Source organism: Cinclus cinclus, chromosome 13, assembly GCF_963662255.1.
Source record: "Cinclus cinclus chromosome 13, bCinCin1.1, whole genome shotgun sequence".
Classification (NCBI taxonomy): Eukaryota; Metazoa; Chordata; class Aves; order Passeriformes; family Cinclidae; genus Cinclus; species Cinclus cinclus.
This window is the reverse complement of record NC_085058.1, coordinates 14,913,264-14,933,531: the sequence shown is the minus strand read 5'-3', so window position 1 is coordinate 14,933,531 and position 20,268 is coordinate 14,913,264. Positions and strand designations below refer to the sequence as shown.

Sequence of the window (20,268 nt, the reverse complement as noted above, 5' to 3'; positions counted from 1 at the left end):
CTCCTTAGTTCCTCTGAAAGTCCATGCACTTTCAAAACAGAAGCGGTAATCCTCCTCTTGGACACAACACTTGATTGTAGTAGAAATGATTGCAATGTCACAAACAGAGAATTATAATTTTCAGTAGAAATCATAAAAGGACTCATAAGAAAAAGGCAGCATGGTTTTATGCAAATTTTCTCAGGTAGTACATCTGCAAGATGAAAAATCCTGAGAGCCTGTAATCTGGAGTCAGTGTCTCCTCTGCTGATAAAGATTTGTCTGCTTTGCTGTGAATGATCAGTAGATTTTCAAAGACTCGGAAATTTGTAGTTTGTTTTTACAAGCCCTGTGTGCTTCTCACCTGATGCTCTCTCTAGGTTTGTCAGCTGCCCTCCATTGGCTAATCTCTGGTCTCCATCTCTGAAAAAGTCAGTGTGGACATGTTCATGGCAGAACAAGGGGCAATGTGTGCTTTTGTGTGGCTCACATCAGTTACCCCACTTGAGAGAGCTTCTTCTCCTCACCATAGCTCTGTGTCTCTGAACTTGTCTCCCTTTCTTCAGTCTGTTCCTCACAGTCTTCAAGGACTTTCTTTGTCTCTGTCTCTCCTAAATCATAGAATGTAAAGGTATTAAACTGATCCTGTGCTAGTAGCATTACGGAAAAGAAAATACTCACAGGTGGTTTGCAAAATTTGCATCTAGCTGCCAGTTCTGACCAATGTTCTCCTTGGTAAATATGTCCAAATGTCTAAAATCATCTGCATGCTCCAGGTCAGCTCATCATGGACAAGCACCACAAGTTCCTATCTACTGTAATAATGTAGAAGCTTTGTTTTGATCCTAATTTGTGCTCTCCTTTTAGTAATATTTTTCCAATTAAATGTAAGGCATAGATATCAGACATCTGTATCTTAATGGCTCTCAGTTTACTTTGTGCCACTGGACATGTGGGCTCTGAACCTTTGGGCTCTGCAGGCCTGCAAACCCTTGTTAGTGGTTAATGGCAGTTGATTCACCTGAAAGGACCTTCTTGATCTTTGATTTCTGACTGTGGATATCACATCCCTGGGACTTATTGCAGGATGTCCTTCCTAACCCAGCTTCTGAATGAAATGATTAGTAACTTGCCCTTGGACTGTCTGGTGAAATCTCCCTCTGAACCAGCTTTCTCATGTATTCTGTAACTTTCTATGGTGTTATTCTATTACATGTTCATTTTTTGAACCCATATTAGAGCACACATCAAGGAGGGTCCTGCGGTATTTTTGCCTGAATTACCCTCAGTGTTATCAGCCATTCTCCAGGTGACTAGTGTAGGGTATTCAAAAGAAAGAAAGAAATAAAAAGGTCATATTTTCCCTCTTATTGTCCATTTCTCTGTTAAATGTGACAAGCAGCAAGAGGGGTCCTGTGTCAGAATGATTGCACTGACACGTGTAAGAGAACAGCCAGCGAGCTCCTTGCTTGTACTTCATCCTCCCTCTTCAAAAGGAGCAGGCACCAGGCTGGGGGAAGCCCTCTCCTCTGCAATGTCTCTTTCCTCTGATCTGAGCTGGGCAGAGATGCTTTTTGTGCCTTCCCATGTGCCTTTGGCTTGGAAAATCAATGCCTCCTTTGTTGTTTTAGAAGTGCTAATACAATAAATTGTAGAATCATAGCTGCTTCCTGTCCCTGATGCTGAGGTTGTAGGCAGGGATAGGTGGGAAGGCTGGCTTTGATGGTGTTTGCTGAAGATCACCAAAGAGAATTTGTGATATGGAAAAAAGAAATTAGCCTGGGGGAGCCATTTATAATTTAGGAAAAAAGTCTCAGGTAGCTCTTGACAGATATCAGAATAAGGGGATGGATCTAGAAGGCGTGAAAGGTTACAGTAATGAAAACTGAAATGGGAGAAGAAGGTGCAGAGCTGTGGATTGGTCTGTGTCCTTACTTCTCACTTGTGAGGGTCTGTGTGAAGGCCTATTTAAAGTAAGTTTTTAAGGAGACCAGCACACAGAGGGCCTCAGGATAATCTCTTCTGGACATGTGGATGTAATTATTCCACCATGGAAGCTGCCGTGTGCCATCTGATGTGCCCAGAAAAGCCACCCCCAGGTGGAAGCTCTGCTCTGAGGCCATTGGCAGAAGGATATGAGGGATTTTGTGGAGAGCAGACTTAGACCTGTAAGAAAGGAAGAAGCTTCTGTGCTTCAAGGTGTGATTTGGAAAATAATAAGGGCCTCCAAGGACTGGAATAATCAGAGTTTGTGTAGGCTGAGATTTGGATGTGTTCTCGAGCCCCAGGTTCCCTGGCAGAGCTTGTAGACAGTCAGGATGGGAACAGGGCAGGGTGCTGTGGGACCATGCTGGCTGCTTTTTACACAAATCAGTGCTTGCACATTGTCTGCTCTGTTATTTGATATTTGATTAAGGTTGTAACTCACAGAATTAGGTGAAGCCAGGTTTTTTTCCTATAGGAGTTGTAAGGAAATTAAGAAATTGAACTACTAAAAAGAAATCTTTAAAACTGGCCAGCAGACTCAGCAGTTGACTGCCTAAACCAGGTTCAACAAGGTAAATAATAATAATAATAATAATAATTATTAATTATGTTTAGAAACTTATTTGATGTCATGAGAGAACCACCAATAACACAAGCACAGGACCTGAACTAACACTGGGATAAGTAAACCCAATGATTAAGGGTATTAATAGAATTGATAGAGCCTCGATAATATGATTTTTCTTAAAGAAGTACAAGAGTTAGAGGACAAATGAGAAATTAGTATATAAAATTTCATTCATGACTTTCAAGGATGAACCTAGGCTAATTTTCATGCAGAATGGTGTAAGTGGGCATCCCAGATGAGTCATGGCTGATGAAAGGAGAGCCTCCCACAAAAAGAAGAAAATCACAAAATTTTGGGAGTTACGGAATGAGAAATAAAAGTCTGTATGTAGTCAAAACCTAGTTAAAAGGCTGGGAAAAGTGAGTAGGATAAGGCAACATTGGGATGGAAAGAAATGTAAAGTGAATTCAGTTACCACTCTGTGAATTGGTGCTGGTCAGTATTTATAATTCGAATGACTGGAAGGCAAGGAGATAATAAGATAATAAGATCTGCTGCTAGCAGCTGATTCAAATTATACCGTGGGAAGAGGGGCTAAAAGATTGTGGGTACTAGAATGGAAGATGAAACATAGGCAGTGGCAGGGTGCAGCATGTTTGAAGGAATAGTTTAAAGCTTTCAGACACATGGCTGGGCTCTGAATTAGCTCTAACCATTCAGGAAAACATAAGTAGCTATTACAAAGACAGCTTGATAAAGATGTCTGTGCCGTGTGCAGCAGCAGCAGTAAAGAAAAAAAAAAGTGAGTAAGATGTCTGTGTGTGTGAAGAAACAGGGAGCCTTGGAAGATGTTCTAATATCCCTGTAGACGTGAGTGGTAACACCTCCTGTGGAGTGCCGTGTGTGTTATGGGTCATTTCTTTGTGAGAGACAAAGCAGTGATATACATGGGCTGGAGGGAACAGATGAAAGCGCTTAGTGGCCTGGAAGGCAGCTTCAATACAGGGAAAGCACTGGGGATCCTGGAGCTGCTGAATTTTAAAGGGAAGGAGCAAAGCTCAGCAGTGCAGAGAGCACAGCAGCGCGTGGCACGAACACTGGGCTGGGGGAGGCTCCTAAGGGCTGGGGATGCTTGGAGGCAGCACAGCAGGGAGCAGAACCCACCTCTCAGGGTTCTCCTCCACCTGACATTGCTGCCAGGCTAAGACACAGTTTCAGTGGTTTGTTGGACTCCACGGTGATGTAGTGTGGCAGCAGAGGGATGGAGATAATGCTGGAGCAGCTAGGGTGTGGTCTGAGTCATGCTGTGCTGGCTTTCACTGAATCTCTTCTAGTGCTCCTGTCCCTGTGTTGGTACAAAAGTGAAATGTTCCATGATCCTGGTGTCTTGTTTTGGGTGGGGAAGTAAAGCACACTAACCTTGCTGTGCCACTTCGGCCAGTAAATGTTTTCATCTGGTGAGAAGGATAGAATGTATTTGCTAATTTAAATGCTTGAAAACCATGTGGAAAAATAACAAACTGTAATGAATAACAAATTATGTAAATATAATAAAAATGTGCGTCACCATTCCATGAAATTAAGATGCTGCAATTGATTCTTTGTATAACACATAATTAACCTGGGCATCCCATAATGCCTCTGAATGGCATTATGAAGACAAATACCTTACTGAGTTTTTTTGAAGTGGGTTTGACACTTTTAGTAGCATCTACATTTATGTTAGCCAGGATAGGTGTCATAAATAATTTTTTCCAAGGCATGTGATAATCACCAGCCAGGATTAGAAAATTATTTTACACCCATGGTGAAATATGGCTAAACTGGGTAAATTCATAGCTGATGAAAAGTCTTGGGTGGGCCAAGAGTCTGCTTAGTTTTCTGTACATCAGAATTATTTATAGAGGCAAACTTTTAAGTGGAAGAAGAGGGGAAGAAAAGTCATCCAGGGATTAGGCTGCCAATTTAGGACTTGAAAAATTTCAGCTTCTTGCTTTCCCAAACTGCTTTTAAAAGCTAATTCGTTTGACACAGATTCTGAGACATACTTATAGCCCCACCTCACACTTAATCTCCAATACCTCAGGCTGTGACTTGTTCCATGTTCCACAGAATTCAGATAGCAGGGAAAGGAACGTATGTGAGAGGAGGTAATAGAAGAGACTACTGATGAGTTTTCAAGGCACCATCAGATACCAGTTAGCCTGTTGGAAATACTGGGAACATGGGGAAGAAAGGTGCTTTCTTGAACAAAGCACTTGATAGCCTCCAATAACTGGTAATTGCTTTATTTCCTTGCACTGCCTCAGAATTCTTATGCGACTTGAACAGTCCCTGGTTCTGTTTCTGGGCAGCATAAGTATCCTGTGGCAGCATTTGTTTCTCTTTAGAAATTGGCATGTTGGGGTGTTTGGATTTTTTTTTTTAATTTAAAATAATAGCATTGCCTATGGCATTGGTTAGCTCTATTGTCAAAAAATTGCTCTCTGGACTGTCACATCTTCATTGGAAGGTACAGGCAGGCTTCTCCTCCCTAGAACTGTCTGCAGTCCTCAGATAGGAACTTGAGGCAGTCCTGATCCTGTTATTGTGAAAAAGTGCAAATTCCACTCAAGCGTGCGGTTCTGGCCTGGCCTTCACTCAGCCTCTTCAGTTCTGTTTGGAAAGACATCGTGGGACAAGGAGAAAGATTGTTCAGTGTCTGCAGAGCGGGATAAGCTTAGTCCAGGTTCATCCAGGGCCTAAAATAGGTCCCCAGCATGTCACAAGGAAATGAATGAGACAGAAAACCGATGTACTACTCAATTTTATTGGAAAGCAAGAACTCTACAAAGAATAGCATCTTTCTACATGGTTTGTCTGCACAGGTGGAAAATATCCTCATTTGTCATTCTCTTTTTGTTCCTGACATGGCCACCCATCACGATTATGGCCCACATAAAAAATAAAACAACACAACAACAACAAACCAAACCAAACAAAAAACAAACCAGAAAAATAAACAAACAAACAAAAACCACCAAAAAAACCCTTCCAAACCATAAAAGTTATTGTGCTATTCCCTGTTCAGCTACTACCTGTGTATATGCAATCTTTGAGGAGGTGGAAAGTTAAATCCACCTCTGTCTCCATCCTGTGTAGTTTGCAAACTTTTGGTGTGAAACAGTAGTAGCAGTGTTGGGGTAGAGTGGCCAAGAAAAAAGAGAGCTCAGGTGCAACACTAATAACATTTGGCTCTTCCAACACACAATGAACTTGACATACACTGAGTCATTCATGGGAGATGATTAAGGAAGAGAGAAAGGATGCTGAGGAAGGAACAGAGAAGGAAAATAAATTTGGGAGGGAGAAAAGGGTGGAGGAAAACAGCTGTGGAAATACTGTGAGGGGAAAGGTAGAAAGGTATGGAAATGGAAATGTCAGACAAATGGATAGTCAGTGGAAAGAAGGAAAAAACCTTTCCCCACAACATAACAACATATGGAGAATCCATAACACAAAAATTATGGTTTTTTTTTTCTAGAGAAATTGGCAACAAGTTCTTGTTTTTCAAATCCCCAGTTCTTCTATTAGCAGTTTGTCCAGGACTCTTTCTCTTTGTTTTTTGAAATACCAGAAGGTATTTCATCTTCCCTTTCAGTCTGTTCCTTGAACAGTGTTGCCTGTAACATACATACCTTTCAATAGTGAAAGAGTCCATTTGAATGTATAAAACAATAATTACTTCTGTGCTGTAGAATTTTGCTCAGCCAAAACACCAGCTGAGCTCAGCAGAAGTTTTGTTTTGAGGAGATTCAAAGCAAGTCAGGCTTTTTTCCTCACCATGTGGGCAGAGTCCCAGATGTAATGAGGACAGATGTGCAGAGCAAGGCACACTTCCCCAAGGGTGCCAAGGTGGTCAAGGTTGCCATTAGCTTTCTTCTTGTTATCATTTCTCTGTATCAGCATCCATTGACCTCAATAACCCTCCTTCTTTCTCATCCTTTTATCGCTCCCATTCTTTTATCTCCTGTCTCTAACTCCAGTCCCTCTCATCTTTCTTTCTGGAAATTCCTGCTAGCCTTTTGTTGTTGTTGTTGTTTGTTGTTGTTGTTGTTATTGCATCTTCAGCCTTTTCCACTCGCTTAATCCGCTTGAAATGTTTTGGCCCAAATTCCCATCCCCTCTGCTTTGTCTGTTTTGCATGCCATTCCTGCTGCTGAGGGATCTCTGGGGCATGAGAAACCTGGGTTTTTCCCTGCTGTCCTACTTGTCCAAATAGCCAGTTCCCCAGCAGGTGTCTGTGTATTTTCATTCACAGGGGTTGAAAGTACAGTAACTTTCAGGGCTGGCTCAAGCTAAAATTAAGGCTGCAGACACCAGACACCAAATGTTTCATTCAGCTCCCAAAGTTTGTCCTCTAGAGCTTCCAAATGGTTTTGATTAGTATTCCGAGGGAGAGCTCACTGATGGAATTAGTGAGAAACCAGACTGTCAATTTATTTATACCTGGCCTTAGGGCATAGCCATTGTGCATGTGTAAAGCTGTTGAGATGCAGGGAGTATTCTGTAAGTGTGTGTGTATATGTGTTGACTGGAAGTGGGTTTGCAGGGAAAAGCTGTTGCCCCAAGGACTGCACAGTGACCTAAAGCAGGAGAGGTCATGCTGAATATCAAAAATCCCTTTTAGGAAAAAATTGATCCCTCTGAAGTTTTCTCTCTACTTGTATTTATTAGTATCTCCCAGCTCTAATTTTACTGTAATTCTCATTACCCTTGTGGAGAAATCTCTAATTTAACTCCTGGTGTCTTTCTACCTCCTTCAACAATATCTGTGTTACAAAACTATCACTGCCTTTGCCTCCTGGAGAATTTAAAGCACATGAGTAATGAATAATAAAGTTTTTCCATTACATTGTCATTTAGCCGGGGAAGTATTTTGAGGGCAAGCTGAGATGTACTGGAAACGTTTAGTTGTGGATATTAATTTGATGCATCAGTGCCAAGCATGAATGAACTGGTTTTCCAATACAATTTGATCAGTTTTGTTTAGGAAAATTTGGCCACTGTTGAGGCCAAATTATAAGTCTTTTATTCCTGTTCCCCTGTTTTGTATTATAGTGGGAAATAAATATATCCCAAACTTGGACAGTTATTAGACATCCCCTCCTCCTATTCTGTCTGTTGCAGTATGAAAATGTGAAAAGGGTTTAAGAAAAGTTTTTCAGCCCCATTACTCTCTATAATAGCCAGGAAACAATTAACCTGTTATCCCTTAACATGATGTCTGCAGAAGATTATTGCATGACAGGGCCCAAGGGACCAATTTGCATTGTGCAGTGGAATGTGGTGCATCAAGCTGATGCTGGTCCAGACCAGTACTTTGATGTAATGGAGAGCAAAATCTGTGTGGAGCTTTGAGCTGATCATTAAAGTAGGGTGGTTTAGTTAGCACGTTTCTGAGGCTGGACTAATTAAGACTGATGAGCTTGTCTGCTGCTTTCTGGTGCAGGGGTGCTGCGTCCTCCTTCAGAATTCGCCTGGCCCCTTTTGGCATGGCAGACTGCACCGTGCTCCACTGGTCACACAGACGTGACCAGAGGAGGGGACAGGGCTGTAAAGCCACATGCCAGAGAAGAAGATGGGGTCACTGAGAATCCAGGCTGGCAGGACACTGCAGGGGAGGTGCTGGCAGGCAGAGCAGCTTCCTCCTGTGCAGCTGTGACAAACAGACCATAGATTGTCACTTGGTAACACCCAGACAGCTTCCCTGCCATGGAGCTGTGCTTCCTACCAGCTTCTCAACCAAACCAGAGTGCATCACTTCTACCTTTCTACCTTCTTTTGTTTCTTATAGGGTATTTTCATAACTCTGAGTTGTAAGCACAATCGCAAAATTTTTGCAGCTGGCTGTGCCACATGGCTACAAGGGAAGTGCCTGGAGGTCAGGCTCCCCTTTTGGTAATTCAGGTGGGACTGATTATTAACCACTACACCAGGTCCTGGCATTGCTGGCAGATGCCATCAATAACCTTAGTTCAACATGCCAGCTCTGTCCCCAGCTTAGTTCAATGGCAGTCATGTTCTGCATCTCCAGCTCCTCCCTCTGCTGAGAACTGCGGAAGGAGAGAGAAAATTGCCTGAGTTAAAATAAATAGATGTCCATGTTTGAAGTGAATAAAGTATGCTAACAGGCAATCCTGTGGCTGAGTTTCTAGCTGTTACTCCTGAGCTGTCTAATATCAAAGCAATATGGGTCCATTGTACAGTAGTGGACTTCAGTGCATGAGCTGTTACTGTCTTAGGCTTCTGAGGTGTGTTATAGTGTCAATGTTTTTTTATTTATTTTCTTATGGTTTCCTAAAGCCTCTCCATATCCTGAGTAAAGCTTGAGAGTGATAAAGCCACAGGCTGAGTTTCAGCTCAGGCACTGTTCATATCTCCTTGATAGCTGTTTAGTATGTTGCCTTAATCTTGGAAGCAAGACCCTGAGATGCACTCCAGGGAAAGCCTTGAGATGTTCTTTTTTTTTTTTTTTCTTCTTTTTGCCCCTGAGGAAATAACGCTTTTGCTACAGAAGTGACATCTTTTTTTCTCTGAAATGTCACCACTTCTGCCTGCTGGTTGTAACTCTGCCACACTCAAATATCTTAAGTCTTTTAAAGTAAAATAATAAAACATTTAGGAATCTATTTAGAGCTGCTGAGAGGTCTCATTGTTTTGTGGTTTTTTGGTTTTTTTTGTACCCGTATCTTGCTTGGCAAAGCTTGCAGTAGAGGTGAATGAGAAGAGAGTAGAAATTATGTCAGAGATTTGCCCACTGTAATAAAAAAAACACTTAGGATACTGTTCAGAGAGCAAAAGTCAGTTTTCCTGGGGCCCTAGACCCTGCCTAGCACTGAGGCTGTTCCCTCAGATTGTGTTCTTCTGAGCAGGTCCTTCCTTGTGCAGCCACTCAGAACACGTTTGAGTTCTGGATTAGGTTCATCATAACCATGCATTCATGCTTTGCTCATAAGGCCTCAGAAAAGAAACTGAATTACAATATCTTGTCTATAGGACAATTGTGATCAGAGGGTGTTTTTTATGCCAGATGATATTTGTATATGGCGATGCTGTGGGAATAGTTTCTGTCCTCTAACAAAAATGCACCAAAAAACTCCTCAGGAGAGCTGCAGACATTTATGTGTCAAATCTCTTCTTTCTTCCATCCGCCTTTGTGTGTGTTTTTGGCTCCACAGAGGTGCTCAGACCCGAGGATCCCAAAGCATTTTACAAATACAACTTTAAATAGGAAAAGAGCAGAGCTCTGTCCCCTGTCATGGATTACTCAACAAATTATATCTTATAATATAAATTATAATGTGTTCAGTACCCATGAGATGCTCACTGACAGATATCTAGTGGAGAGCGATGTGCAGACTGTGCTGATGTGGAGCTCACACCATGCTTAAGGCCGGGGCTTATTCTGGACTCCTGAGAGTTGCTAAGGAAACAGCCTGGGAATGGAGCTGGAAGACTCACAGAAGCTTGGCTGCAGAGATGTTTTTTTGCTGCAAAAACACGCAGGGCTGGTATTGGCAGAGGCAGCAGCTGGTCCAGCCCCTGATGGGTGATGCGGTCACTAAGTGCCAAAGATGAGGGGCTCTGCAGTTTTAGTTTCTTTTTGGTATTTCTGAGCTTTGTTTGTCTCTGCCCTCCTCTCAGAAGATGCATGAAATTACCATCTATTACACTGAGTTATTCTGCTGCAGGTCTTTGGTGTTAAACCAAAGAGAGACTATTCACAATCAGTAAGGATCTACAGCTTGGAGAATTCCTCTCTTGAAAGATGAAGTTGATAATCCAAACCCTGTTTGTGCCACCAGCTTTTAACAGACTGAGAAATTCCTTAGAGGTGTTTGCTATTTTGCAATTACTTTGCAATTGATTTTCTTAAAAAACAATTCATAACTTGTTAAAGATCTTTTCCTCCCTTTTCTTCTCTTGTCCAGTTCCCTTTTTCATCTTTGCCACTGCCTAATGTTAATAACCACAGGACTTCCCCCCCCACATTACTTAGGTAGAACACTCCTGTACGGAGAAAAAGAAAAACTGGATGATTCGTAAAAGTGGATTTACAGTCAGGTTCTCCTGGGGTCCGAGTCTAATTCTTACAGTGACTTCTGAAAATTTATTTGAGACTATTTAAACTATTGCCTCTGTTTCCCCTGCTGTAAAATAGAGGCTATTTTAGGATAGCTTCCGTAGACCGTGTGCTGTTAGTTAATTTACAGATGATCCTGTAGGGGAAACTTCCATATGTAGGGATCACGAAAGCTTGTGCCTCTCTCCATTAGGGTCTGCAACTGGGAACACAGGAGCTGGAGGAGATGGGAAGCAAGTTTTGCCTTGGTTTGCTGATTCTGCACCTCAAATCCCTGCCCTGCAGCAAGGAGCTGATGGCTCAGGCAGCACTCCTGCTGGATCTGGAGGAGGAGATCACAGACCGGGCACAAAGGTCAGTGACTGTCATGTCCAGAGGGCTCTGCTGTGGGAATTGAGACGGTGGGGGTATGTTTTGGGTTTAACTCTACAGAAATGGACTCTCATTATGGCTGAGATTTGCATCTTGGAAACTTCAGTGTATGGAGAGTAATTGGAATTGAGATGTAATTGACTCCCAGAGACACTATTGAAACAGTGGGTCCATGCCCTGCAGCCATCCATGCGGAGGAAAAAGGTGAAAGAGAAGTACCTGTTCTGTATTTTCCAGTGATTTTCCATTTTCTTATCAAAGCTGCTTACTGGAACATGGGGATGGTACTGCCCCAGAAAATTTCATCATCAGGAAACATTTTCCTGCTCACTGTCACATGGGGTTCTGTCCAGCTCAGATTCTCCATGGAGAGGATGTCTTGTAAGAAAGGCATTATCTAAGTGCTGCACTGTAGGGAGCAAGCATTGCAGATTATAAAAGGACATTGATAGCATGATTGAGAAATTGTGGGCCACATACTGCAAGTGTATTCCTATAAATTCTTTTCCTCACTGCATGGAGTCCTTTAGTCATTTAGAGCATAGATTTATGACTTTTTGATGGACAGAAGTTTTGATCCCACTGCTTATTTAGGACATGTTTTTTTTTCCAAATTGCAAAACTAATTTACTTGCTTCCTATGTTCAGTGAGGGGTATTTAAGTGAGTTTGCCCCATTATAAATACAAGAGGAATTTGACCTGGAAAAATATCTGAGTATGAGATTATTCAGCTTGAATTTGTGATGAAGCAGAAATACATAATTTCTCTAGGCCACCATCACTTGTTAGTGCTATGTGCATAACCTATGTTTGCAAGAATGTTTTTCCAAGACAAATGGAGAAAGAAGACTTAGTGATGTGACTTATTTGAAGCTCCTTGATGGCTTTGCCATCAAAGAGCTCTCTCAGCTTCATCAATGAACATCAGGTTTTTCAGTTGCAGAAATACCCCTGTAATTTATAGCAGACTTCCAGTCTCTACCCTGCAGGAACATTTACCCAACATTGGCACCACCTGTTCCTCATGCCAAAATCCATTCTTGTTTTAAATGTTTATGGGGGATGGTTTAAAAAGAAGAATAAAATGTAGACACATTCCTTTGGATTAGCTGTGCTCACTTGTAGTGTGAACATATGAATGAAGCAATTAAGGTGGATGCTAAACACCATCTATGTTGTGGACAGCCATCCAAAAAATCATTGCTATGTCATTAGAGAGAGCTGCTGGAGCCTGGCTAGGTGGATGGTTTTGGGATATAAATCAAACTCTCACTTTTGAACTGGAGCTAGAAGGGCCTTTGCATGAAAATAACGTATGGGAAGAAAAACATCAAACCCTGACTTCTCTCAAACATTGTCAAAAAGCCATCTGGTCACAGTAACTCAGTGAGCATTTTCTCTGATCTTTGTCGCCTTCTGTTACTTTTTCCTTTAGCTGACTTTATATTAATGAGAATTCATTCTGTTTATCCAGTGTTGTGTGGTAGTTGATCAGTACAGAAAGAAGAACTCTACTGATAAATATTTTTAAAGAAGCTAACAGAAAATAAAAGTTCTCTTACTTTGTAAAAACTCCCATGTGTCCTCAGTAGCTGAAAGCAAAGTCTTCTACCTCTTCAAGTTTGGTCAGAGGCAGGAAGCACCTCTGTGGCATCCAGGAATGAATGTCATTGCTAAAAGGCAATTGATAGGTAGTTGTTAATTTTTACTTCAGTGGGTGTTATTGCAGGTTTGTGAAATTTTACTACCTTGGATGTAATTTGTTACCATTTGCAGACCAGGTAAGCAGCTGAATTGATAATCCCACCCAGAGGGGTCACATTGCAGGAGCTGGTCACAAAAGGCTGGGTGAAGAGATGCAGGGCCAATGTGTTTGTTAGCATATTCTCTTTAAGAATAAATAAATAATTCATGGAAGATTATTGTGCAGCATCAATATTGTGCATAGTGATTCTGATTCAGAAAATTAATACTTTCCTCCCATGTTTCTCTGAGCCTAGACAGCAGAATTCCGTGGTTTGGTTTTAGTGGGAATATTGGAACCAGTTGAAGAATGCAGAACACAGAGGGCTCAGTGATGCAGACAGGAGGGCAACTCTTTCTACATCCCTCTCTCTACTCAGGTTTAGAAAAAAAAAAATTATCAAAACGTTTCTCTGGAGGAAGCTAAGGGGTGATACTCAGTCTAATATTAATCTGTAAATATTAAATCTAATCTAGTTCTGTGAGGTAGCACCAAAACCTTGCAGCTTTACTGCTGCTGTATCATGACATCAATGGGAATTATACTCTGCTGCTTCCTAGGACAGACCCACCTTTTTAGGTTTGAGTGAAATGTTTGTAGTTTAAAATTAGCTCTGTTTTCCTGTGTGGTTACCAGAAAAATGCATGGTATCCTTGCATACTTTCTATACTTTGACACAGAAAGTGTGAGTAGGTGTGAATAAAAATACCCACATTTCTGTGTACCTTTGCCAAAGCAAAATCAGATTTGGGGATCCTTCAGGTGTAACACAGGAAAAGTTCTGGGTGGTCACTTCGCAATTTTTTTTCTGAAATGCTTCAAATGGTGAACAGCAGTGTCTTTTGAACAGTTTACAGGCTATCCCTTTTATAACCAGAAGTCTACAGTGTCCTGGGCCCAGGAAATGATATGCATGACAGATATTTAAGTGGGAAGCAATAGCTTTTACTGTAGCTAATGTCTTCTGGCAAAGGAAAACGTATCCCAAAGACTGTCCTGCTGATGTGTCTAGAAAAAGGTACAAAAATGGGTGAGGCTTTCCATATCAGTATTCACCAATATCAAAAGAAAATATTAATATTGTTCAGCCTGGATGAATACACAAGTATTTCTTAGTTGTAAGGGTTTTATTTTGTGGAAGTCAAGCTGAAATTAAGTTGTGAGCAGTGTGATGTATTGCACAGTGCTGATGTTAAGTACATCTATCTCTATCTAATGTGTTTTCTGTGTACGGGTTTCTGAGTGCCCATCTCTGTAATACTCTGGGTGACAGGTCAAGCTGTGGAACAAGAAGTTAATCCAGCACTGGATAAAGCTGACTCCCAGATGAAATGTCTCATTGCAAAGGTACAGAGATCAAAAGCTGTGGAGCCAGAGATCTCTTCTGTTGTGAAATCTGTGCGGTTCATGTCCTGCATTTGTCTCTCTTTGCCCTGGTATCTGGTGTGCGTGGCATTGACTTGGCATCTCAGCATCTCCCTCCGACAGCAAACATTTTCACCTGTCAAGGTTCATAACTGTTTGTGTCCTTTAACTTTCCTCTTCAGGTTCTCTGTGCTCTGGGTGTGCTGCAGCGTTATTCTCTCACCATTGCTGTGAGTGGGGTGGAGGAGCAGGCTGGACCCTGCTTCCCTGGAATAAACTATTTGCTGTGCACTTTATAGAGCTCTGTCAGAGCCAGTGGTCAGTAAAGTGGAGTGAGGGAATAGCTGTCAGGGAAGTGCCTGCTCTGATGGAGCCTCCTGTGAGAATGGGGGATTTCTCACACCGGATCAAGTCCATTGTGCTCAGAGTGCTGTCTCTAATGAGCCAAAGAAAAGTGGAAGAAGCCTTTAGCAGACCTAACTAAACACGGTTTGGTGCACAAGAATTTCTTCCTGTCCCCACTTCACAGTCTATTTTTCCTGTAAATTGTCAACTGCAGAAGGAATCATTCACAAGCCTGACTGGGGCAGCACTTGGAATAAGTTCACAATAGAGGCAGTGCTACCTCTGAGAATAAGCAAGAGGGGCTGAACTTCCACCAGTGGGGCTGTGTGGCTAATGGGGCAGTAGAGTATTTCCCCTGGACACATGATGTCCCAGGATACCATGAACTTGGACTAACAGCTCTGTGTCACTGTTTCAAACACATGGCAGCTCTCTCAGGAGCATGCAAAAAATGGAGAAAGTACAAGATGCAGCACAGAAGATGCATTAGAGCTACAGTGTGTGATGATGAGGAAGAAAGGTTAAATTGCTCCAGGCATTAGTTGGTCTTCTAATTATCAATGTGTGCTTCTGGGCCACATCATAATGACTCTCACATTCAGGCACTATAACCCTCATGTTACACAGGCCCTCTGTAGGCATTCAGTTGTTGTGGATTTTCATTTCACTAATGATATTTGGGTTGTTTTTTGCATTTAATAAATAGCCTTTTTTCCACCAGCACTGAAAAGCTTTTATCTTATGGACCACTCTGCCAAGATCAAAGGCCAAATATGTGGAGAATTTTCTGGGCTTTGCAACCACTTTCAACAAACAAAACCATGTGTCAGGTGCTCATACAAGCAATTTATTCTGGTCTTCCTCAAACTTGGCCTCATAAGATAGTATTGCCATGCCCTAGGAAGAATTACTGATGTTTCCAGCATCCTACCATGCCTTACAGTCAATTCTGGCATTCAGAAGGTTTCTGTGGAGAAAGTGAAATGTGGTTTGTACTTTGGACATTGTGTTTTTTGATAATAATTTTCATGCCTCATTTCCTATAAAGTAATTAAGTTTTAAGTCACCACTGTCCAGGTAGCTTCACATTTGTCATGACCACAAGGAGGATGGTAAGTGATTGTTCACAATAAAGCAGGTTTGAGAGAGACAAGGAGTATTCCCCTCCCTCTCCAGTACCCTCTCCTTCTTCCTTGTGGTTTAAATTGATGGCACATTCCTCAGTTTTCTTTTTTTCCCTGCCCTCCAGGTTGTGCTAGGAAACGCTTTGCATACACTGCAGCAATTGCAGCCATTCATTCATGAGACATCTCTGGTGTTGAGACAGACTTTTGTGAAGCCATTTTCTGCTGACTCAGACATTATTTGTCTCCTGTGTTTCTTCATCATTTCTTACCTTTCTTGAGCAGAGCCAAATCTCTTTCCACCCCAGATGGTAAATATGTCTAGCTCTGCTATTAATCAAAAACAGAAGGCTTAATCATTGCTCTGTTTCTTTGTCCAGGTGTAATCTCTTCATCTTCCATAGTGAGCAGAGTTAGATCGGTCAGGGCACGCATGGCAAAGCCAGGAATTGACAAGAGGGATTTGCAGATCATTTGGAAAAGGGTGTGCTGTTCTTCTATAGCACATTGATGCACCATCATGATCCTGGATAGTATTGAACTGTTGAATCTCCCATCTTTTCACTATAATGCACCTTCCCCTGATTATAGCTGTGCAAGCAATTTCACTGATCTTTTCAACTGTGTGGCCAAAAAGGTGATTCAGATCAAATGAAAGTGATTTTGTGAAAATGAAGCAAATGAAAAATGAGAGAGTTCAAATAACAAAAAGTGTAGCTGGAGCAAAGCATGCTCACTTCATTGGAGGCATCCTTAGTGCATCTGTGAATAGCAGAAATGTGGTGTAATACCCACATGCAGTGGTGGAAAACAGTTCCCCTGCCTGGTGGGATGGGTCTTCCTATTCTTACAAGTGAATGTGGGTGTTATTGTTATATTGTTTTGGTTATACACAGTGAAACAAATTTCAGCTCAAGGGTTTAGGTGCAAGACAGGACTTCACCCTGCAGAGCAGCCCATCCCTTCCCAGCTCAGGTGTAGCAGCAGTCAGTGTCCAGTCCCAAGGCAGACTGGACAGCTGGACTCTGGGGAGCCCTCTGACATATGGCTGAAGATGAAAGAGCTCTTTCATCACTTAGAGAATCTAACCACAGCAGGAATTATTTGACCAGACTCGATTCAGTCTTTTATTTGACTGGAGTTCCATTTTTCTGTAAGTAAAGATTTGGTGCATTTTAACCTTCATCATCTGTAGACATTAAATACCTTGTGGCAGCTTTCAGAAGAGATGGGTGTTTATTGATTCTATTTTTTAGCTTAGTCACATATTTTATTGCTGGTAAAGGAATTTGAAATTTCTACTGTTATATGAGCATCTCTGGATGAGGTATTTCTGTATTTGGATGCTGGAGAGAAAAGTGTCGTGGGAATGCATTTACCTAAGTAAGCCAAACTACTTTGTCACTTTGGTGCAGAGCATGGGGCAAAAGGGGTTTCTATAATGCATTTCATAAAACACTTGTGAGAGCACAGTCTAACATTAATTCAGAATGGCAGGTGTGAGAGTGGCTGAAGCTGGGCTTTGACTTCAGAGCAGTCTCATGTTGCTGTAACCATTTAGGATCAGTTCAGAAAATGCTTTAACTCCTGACTGCTTTATAACACTCTCCAGCAGTCTTTCACATTGATGTTGCAAAAGAGTGGTACCTCCTTGCACCCCCAGGGTCTGACCTAAACAATTGCTGCCTCTGCTATTGAGAGGAAAAAAAACCTCAGATTTCAAGTTTGGATCTATTACAGATTTTAGATTTTATTGTTTTTATATGCCTCAATAATCTTGTTTTCAAAATAAAAATGTGAACCTTCTTCTGTCCACCCCTTCATCCTTCTTATCCTGCTCTCTTCTGTGCCTCTCCTTTGTTATTGTGAGAATACAAGCCCAGAGAATTCTTTGGAGGCTCAGCCAAGCAATGCAGCCTATAATGAATATATTTGGTATTCAGAAGGCTTTCATGTAGCTGTTCACAGGTGAGCCGTTGGAATTCAGCAACTTTTCATTAACACTTTCTAGAGCTGTCCCTATTTTCCTCCTATTGATTTTTATTATTATTATTATTCTGAAATGCCTTGCAAGCTGCTCAGCTTCTGTTGACTGTTATCAAATGCCAGTTCCAGTTATGCCAGGCTGGGTATAAGTATTCATGCTCATTTCAGAGGTAATTAATTTATCCTTTTTTTTTAGCTAATAATAGCAATTTAAATAGATGCAGAAAGGAAGGAGGGGAAAAGAGCAAATGGGAAGAGAAAGAGATCATAGAAGGAACTTCAAACATGCACAGAAGCACTGCTTGCTATTGTATCTGTCTGAGGTTATTCAAATTACCATACTCACACAGATCTGACTGGACTACAGATAATGAACTTGTATATACCCAGCAGAACAAATGGGCTCTGCAGTGCCCTTTCCGTGAGGCATATTGCTATGGTGCTGTCTGGCATTAGACACTTTGGTATTGATTAGGAGCATCTATATTTCTGTGCTGCAGTCTTTCTCCCTTAAGATCTGACTCAAAATATGAAAGCCACTGGGGCCCTTCACATGGTGAGATAGAAAAATAAACCAGAGGCATCAGGGATTCAGAAGTTCCCATTTATGGAACGTTCCCCAAAGCAATGCATTGTGAGGGATGCACTCTTTTCTCTGAGGTGGCCTTTATACAGACCAGGACACTGCTGACACCAGAATAGAGTAAGTAGAGTTGTTTTTTATTTATTTTTTTTTTTTTTCTAAGAGGATGAAAAGGGTAATGGGAGAATCAGTCTGTTTAGACTATTGATCATTTTGAATGCAGGCAGAGGTGGAGATTTCAGATTGAACATGTCGCAGGTCTAGTGCTGAAGAGGCAGGTTCAGAGCACTATATATAGCCTTATATACACTTTATCTATACTGCAGCAGCAGCTGAACACCAGTTGCATTAGATTTAGGGCTCTGGCACCAAGATCAGGAGGAGAAAACTTTGTCAGTGCAATTCTGCTGGTGCTCCCTGTCCTTTATTTTCAGCTGTTTGACATTATTCAGATGATAGGGATGCACAAGGCATAACTTATTGGGAGTCCTTGTGTCTTTGTGAGGGGGGAAACCATAGATAAACACTAAGGTTGTGTCAAGGATCTTGGTTATTTAGTGTTTCCTTGTGGAAGTTTTCCAAATGGTGTTCCCAGAGTCCCAGAATAACTTGAGACTTGTGAAAACCAGAGAACAGTCAGATTTTCATAGCAGTCCATACTACAGTAGCTTCTTTCAGGCAGGCAAAGCAATGGAAGGAGTGAGTGGGATGACAATTAGATGAAATGCACTTCCAACCCTTTAGAAGTAAGCATGTTTTTTGGGAAGTTGTGTATTTTCCCCCTCTTCATCGCAATTGTCAGTTCAGTTGACCTCTACTTAGTCTGTCCACAGCTCCCACCAGAGCTTTTTGAGGAACACAGTCATGTAGGTGAAAATTAGACTGACCGAGGATCAAAACCTACTTTTCTATCCCATGTGTCGGAGAGTTAATCATGTGGCACAGAACACAGGAACAAGAGACTTAGATCTGGATTATCAGGATCAAAGGCTTCACCATGTGGTGTTCTCACCCCTTGAATCCAGCACAGCAGCTCAGATGTCCAAGTATCACAAAACTTAGAGGCAAACCAGAATGAATTCCAGTGCTCTGCGAGCTTCTATAGAGCAGAATGTCTCCCCACCCACCAGCAGCATCAGGGGCTCCAGTCCTGCAGAGCAGGATGTGGTGCTGAGAGTAGCACTGCATGTATTGCCACTGTCTGAAGTTTTTCCTGTCATGGGTGAAATACAGAGCTGAATCCCCTGTAAAACCACCAGTGGGATCCAGCTTTTTACTAGTAGTTTGTACCTGTATAAATTACTCAGACAATAAGAGCTAAGGAGTCCCAAATGAATTTGATTTAACAATGCTCATAGTTTCATTGTATGCCCATTGCTGCCTCCTTTCTCTGCAAAGAGAAAATAAGGGCAGAGATTTCTGCTTTCGAGGTAAATGCAGTGTTGCAAGTCCTTTTGGTTTGGTGCCCAGCCTGCAAATGAGAGTCTGACCAAGTCTGCTCTACTGTGGTGACTGTACAGCTGCAATCTAGGAGCATATCAAAAACTTAGCAAGACAAATAAGAGACTAAACAGTTAAGGGGATAGAGAAGGCAGAGAAATTAATAATTAAAGCTATCAAGTTGCAGTAAAAGGAGCGCATAGCCTGGAAGGAAAGCGGGTGGGTGAGCAAAGTGTCATACGTGCAGGTGAAAGTTGGCACTTGAACAGCATTTTAAAGCACTCCAAAGCCACCTCCACTGACATCTCAGCTGCATTGTGTATTCTGTCAGAAGCTCTGGCTGTTCAATGTATTGTGGCTGTGACTCACACACAGACCCTGCCTCTTGCTGCCTCACCAGACACTGTACAGAGAGACAGGCAGAGGTACTGTATGAGACAGGAGATAAATACGTGCAGGTTGTTGTTCCAGGCCCCAGCACACACGAGCACCAGAGTGGATGAGTGCTTATGCACAGAGGTACAAATCTGAAAGCCAATCCCTCTAGCCCCTGACAATCATTGTATTCTCTCAGAGACCATATGGATTTATTATGATGTTTATGTTTAACGTGATGTTGGTAGAAAGAACTCAGGAGAATTAGACTGGAG

General features: G+C 41.9%; 1 protein-coding gene across 1 annotated transcript in view; it reads left to right on the top strand.

Moving 5' to 3' along the window:
• Positions 1 to 20,268, top strand: part of AGBL1 (AGBL carboxypeptidase 1) — a 246,363-nt gene that overhangs the window by 152,210 nt on the left and 73,885 nt on the right. The window contains exon 22 of the mRNA XM_062501147.1: positions 10,852 to 11,012. Coding sequence (XP_062357131.1) covers positions 10,852 to 11,012 — 161 coding nt within the window. The remainder of the gene's footprint in view (positions 1 to 10,851; positions 11,013 to 20,268) is intronic.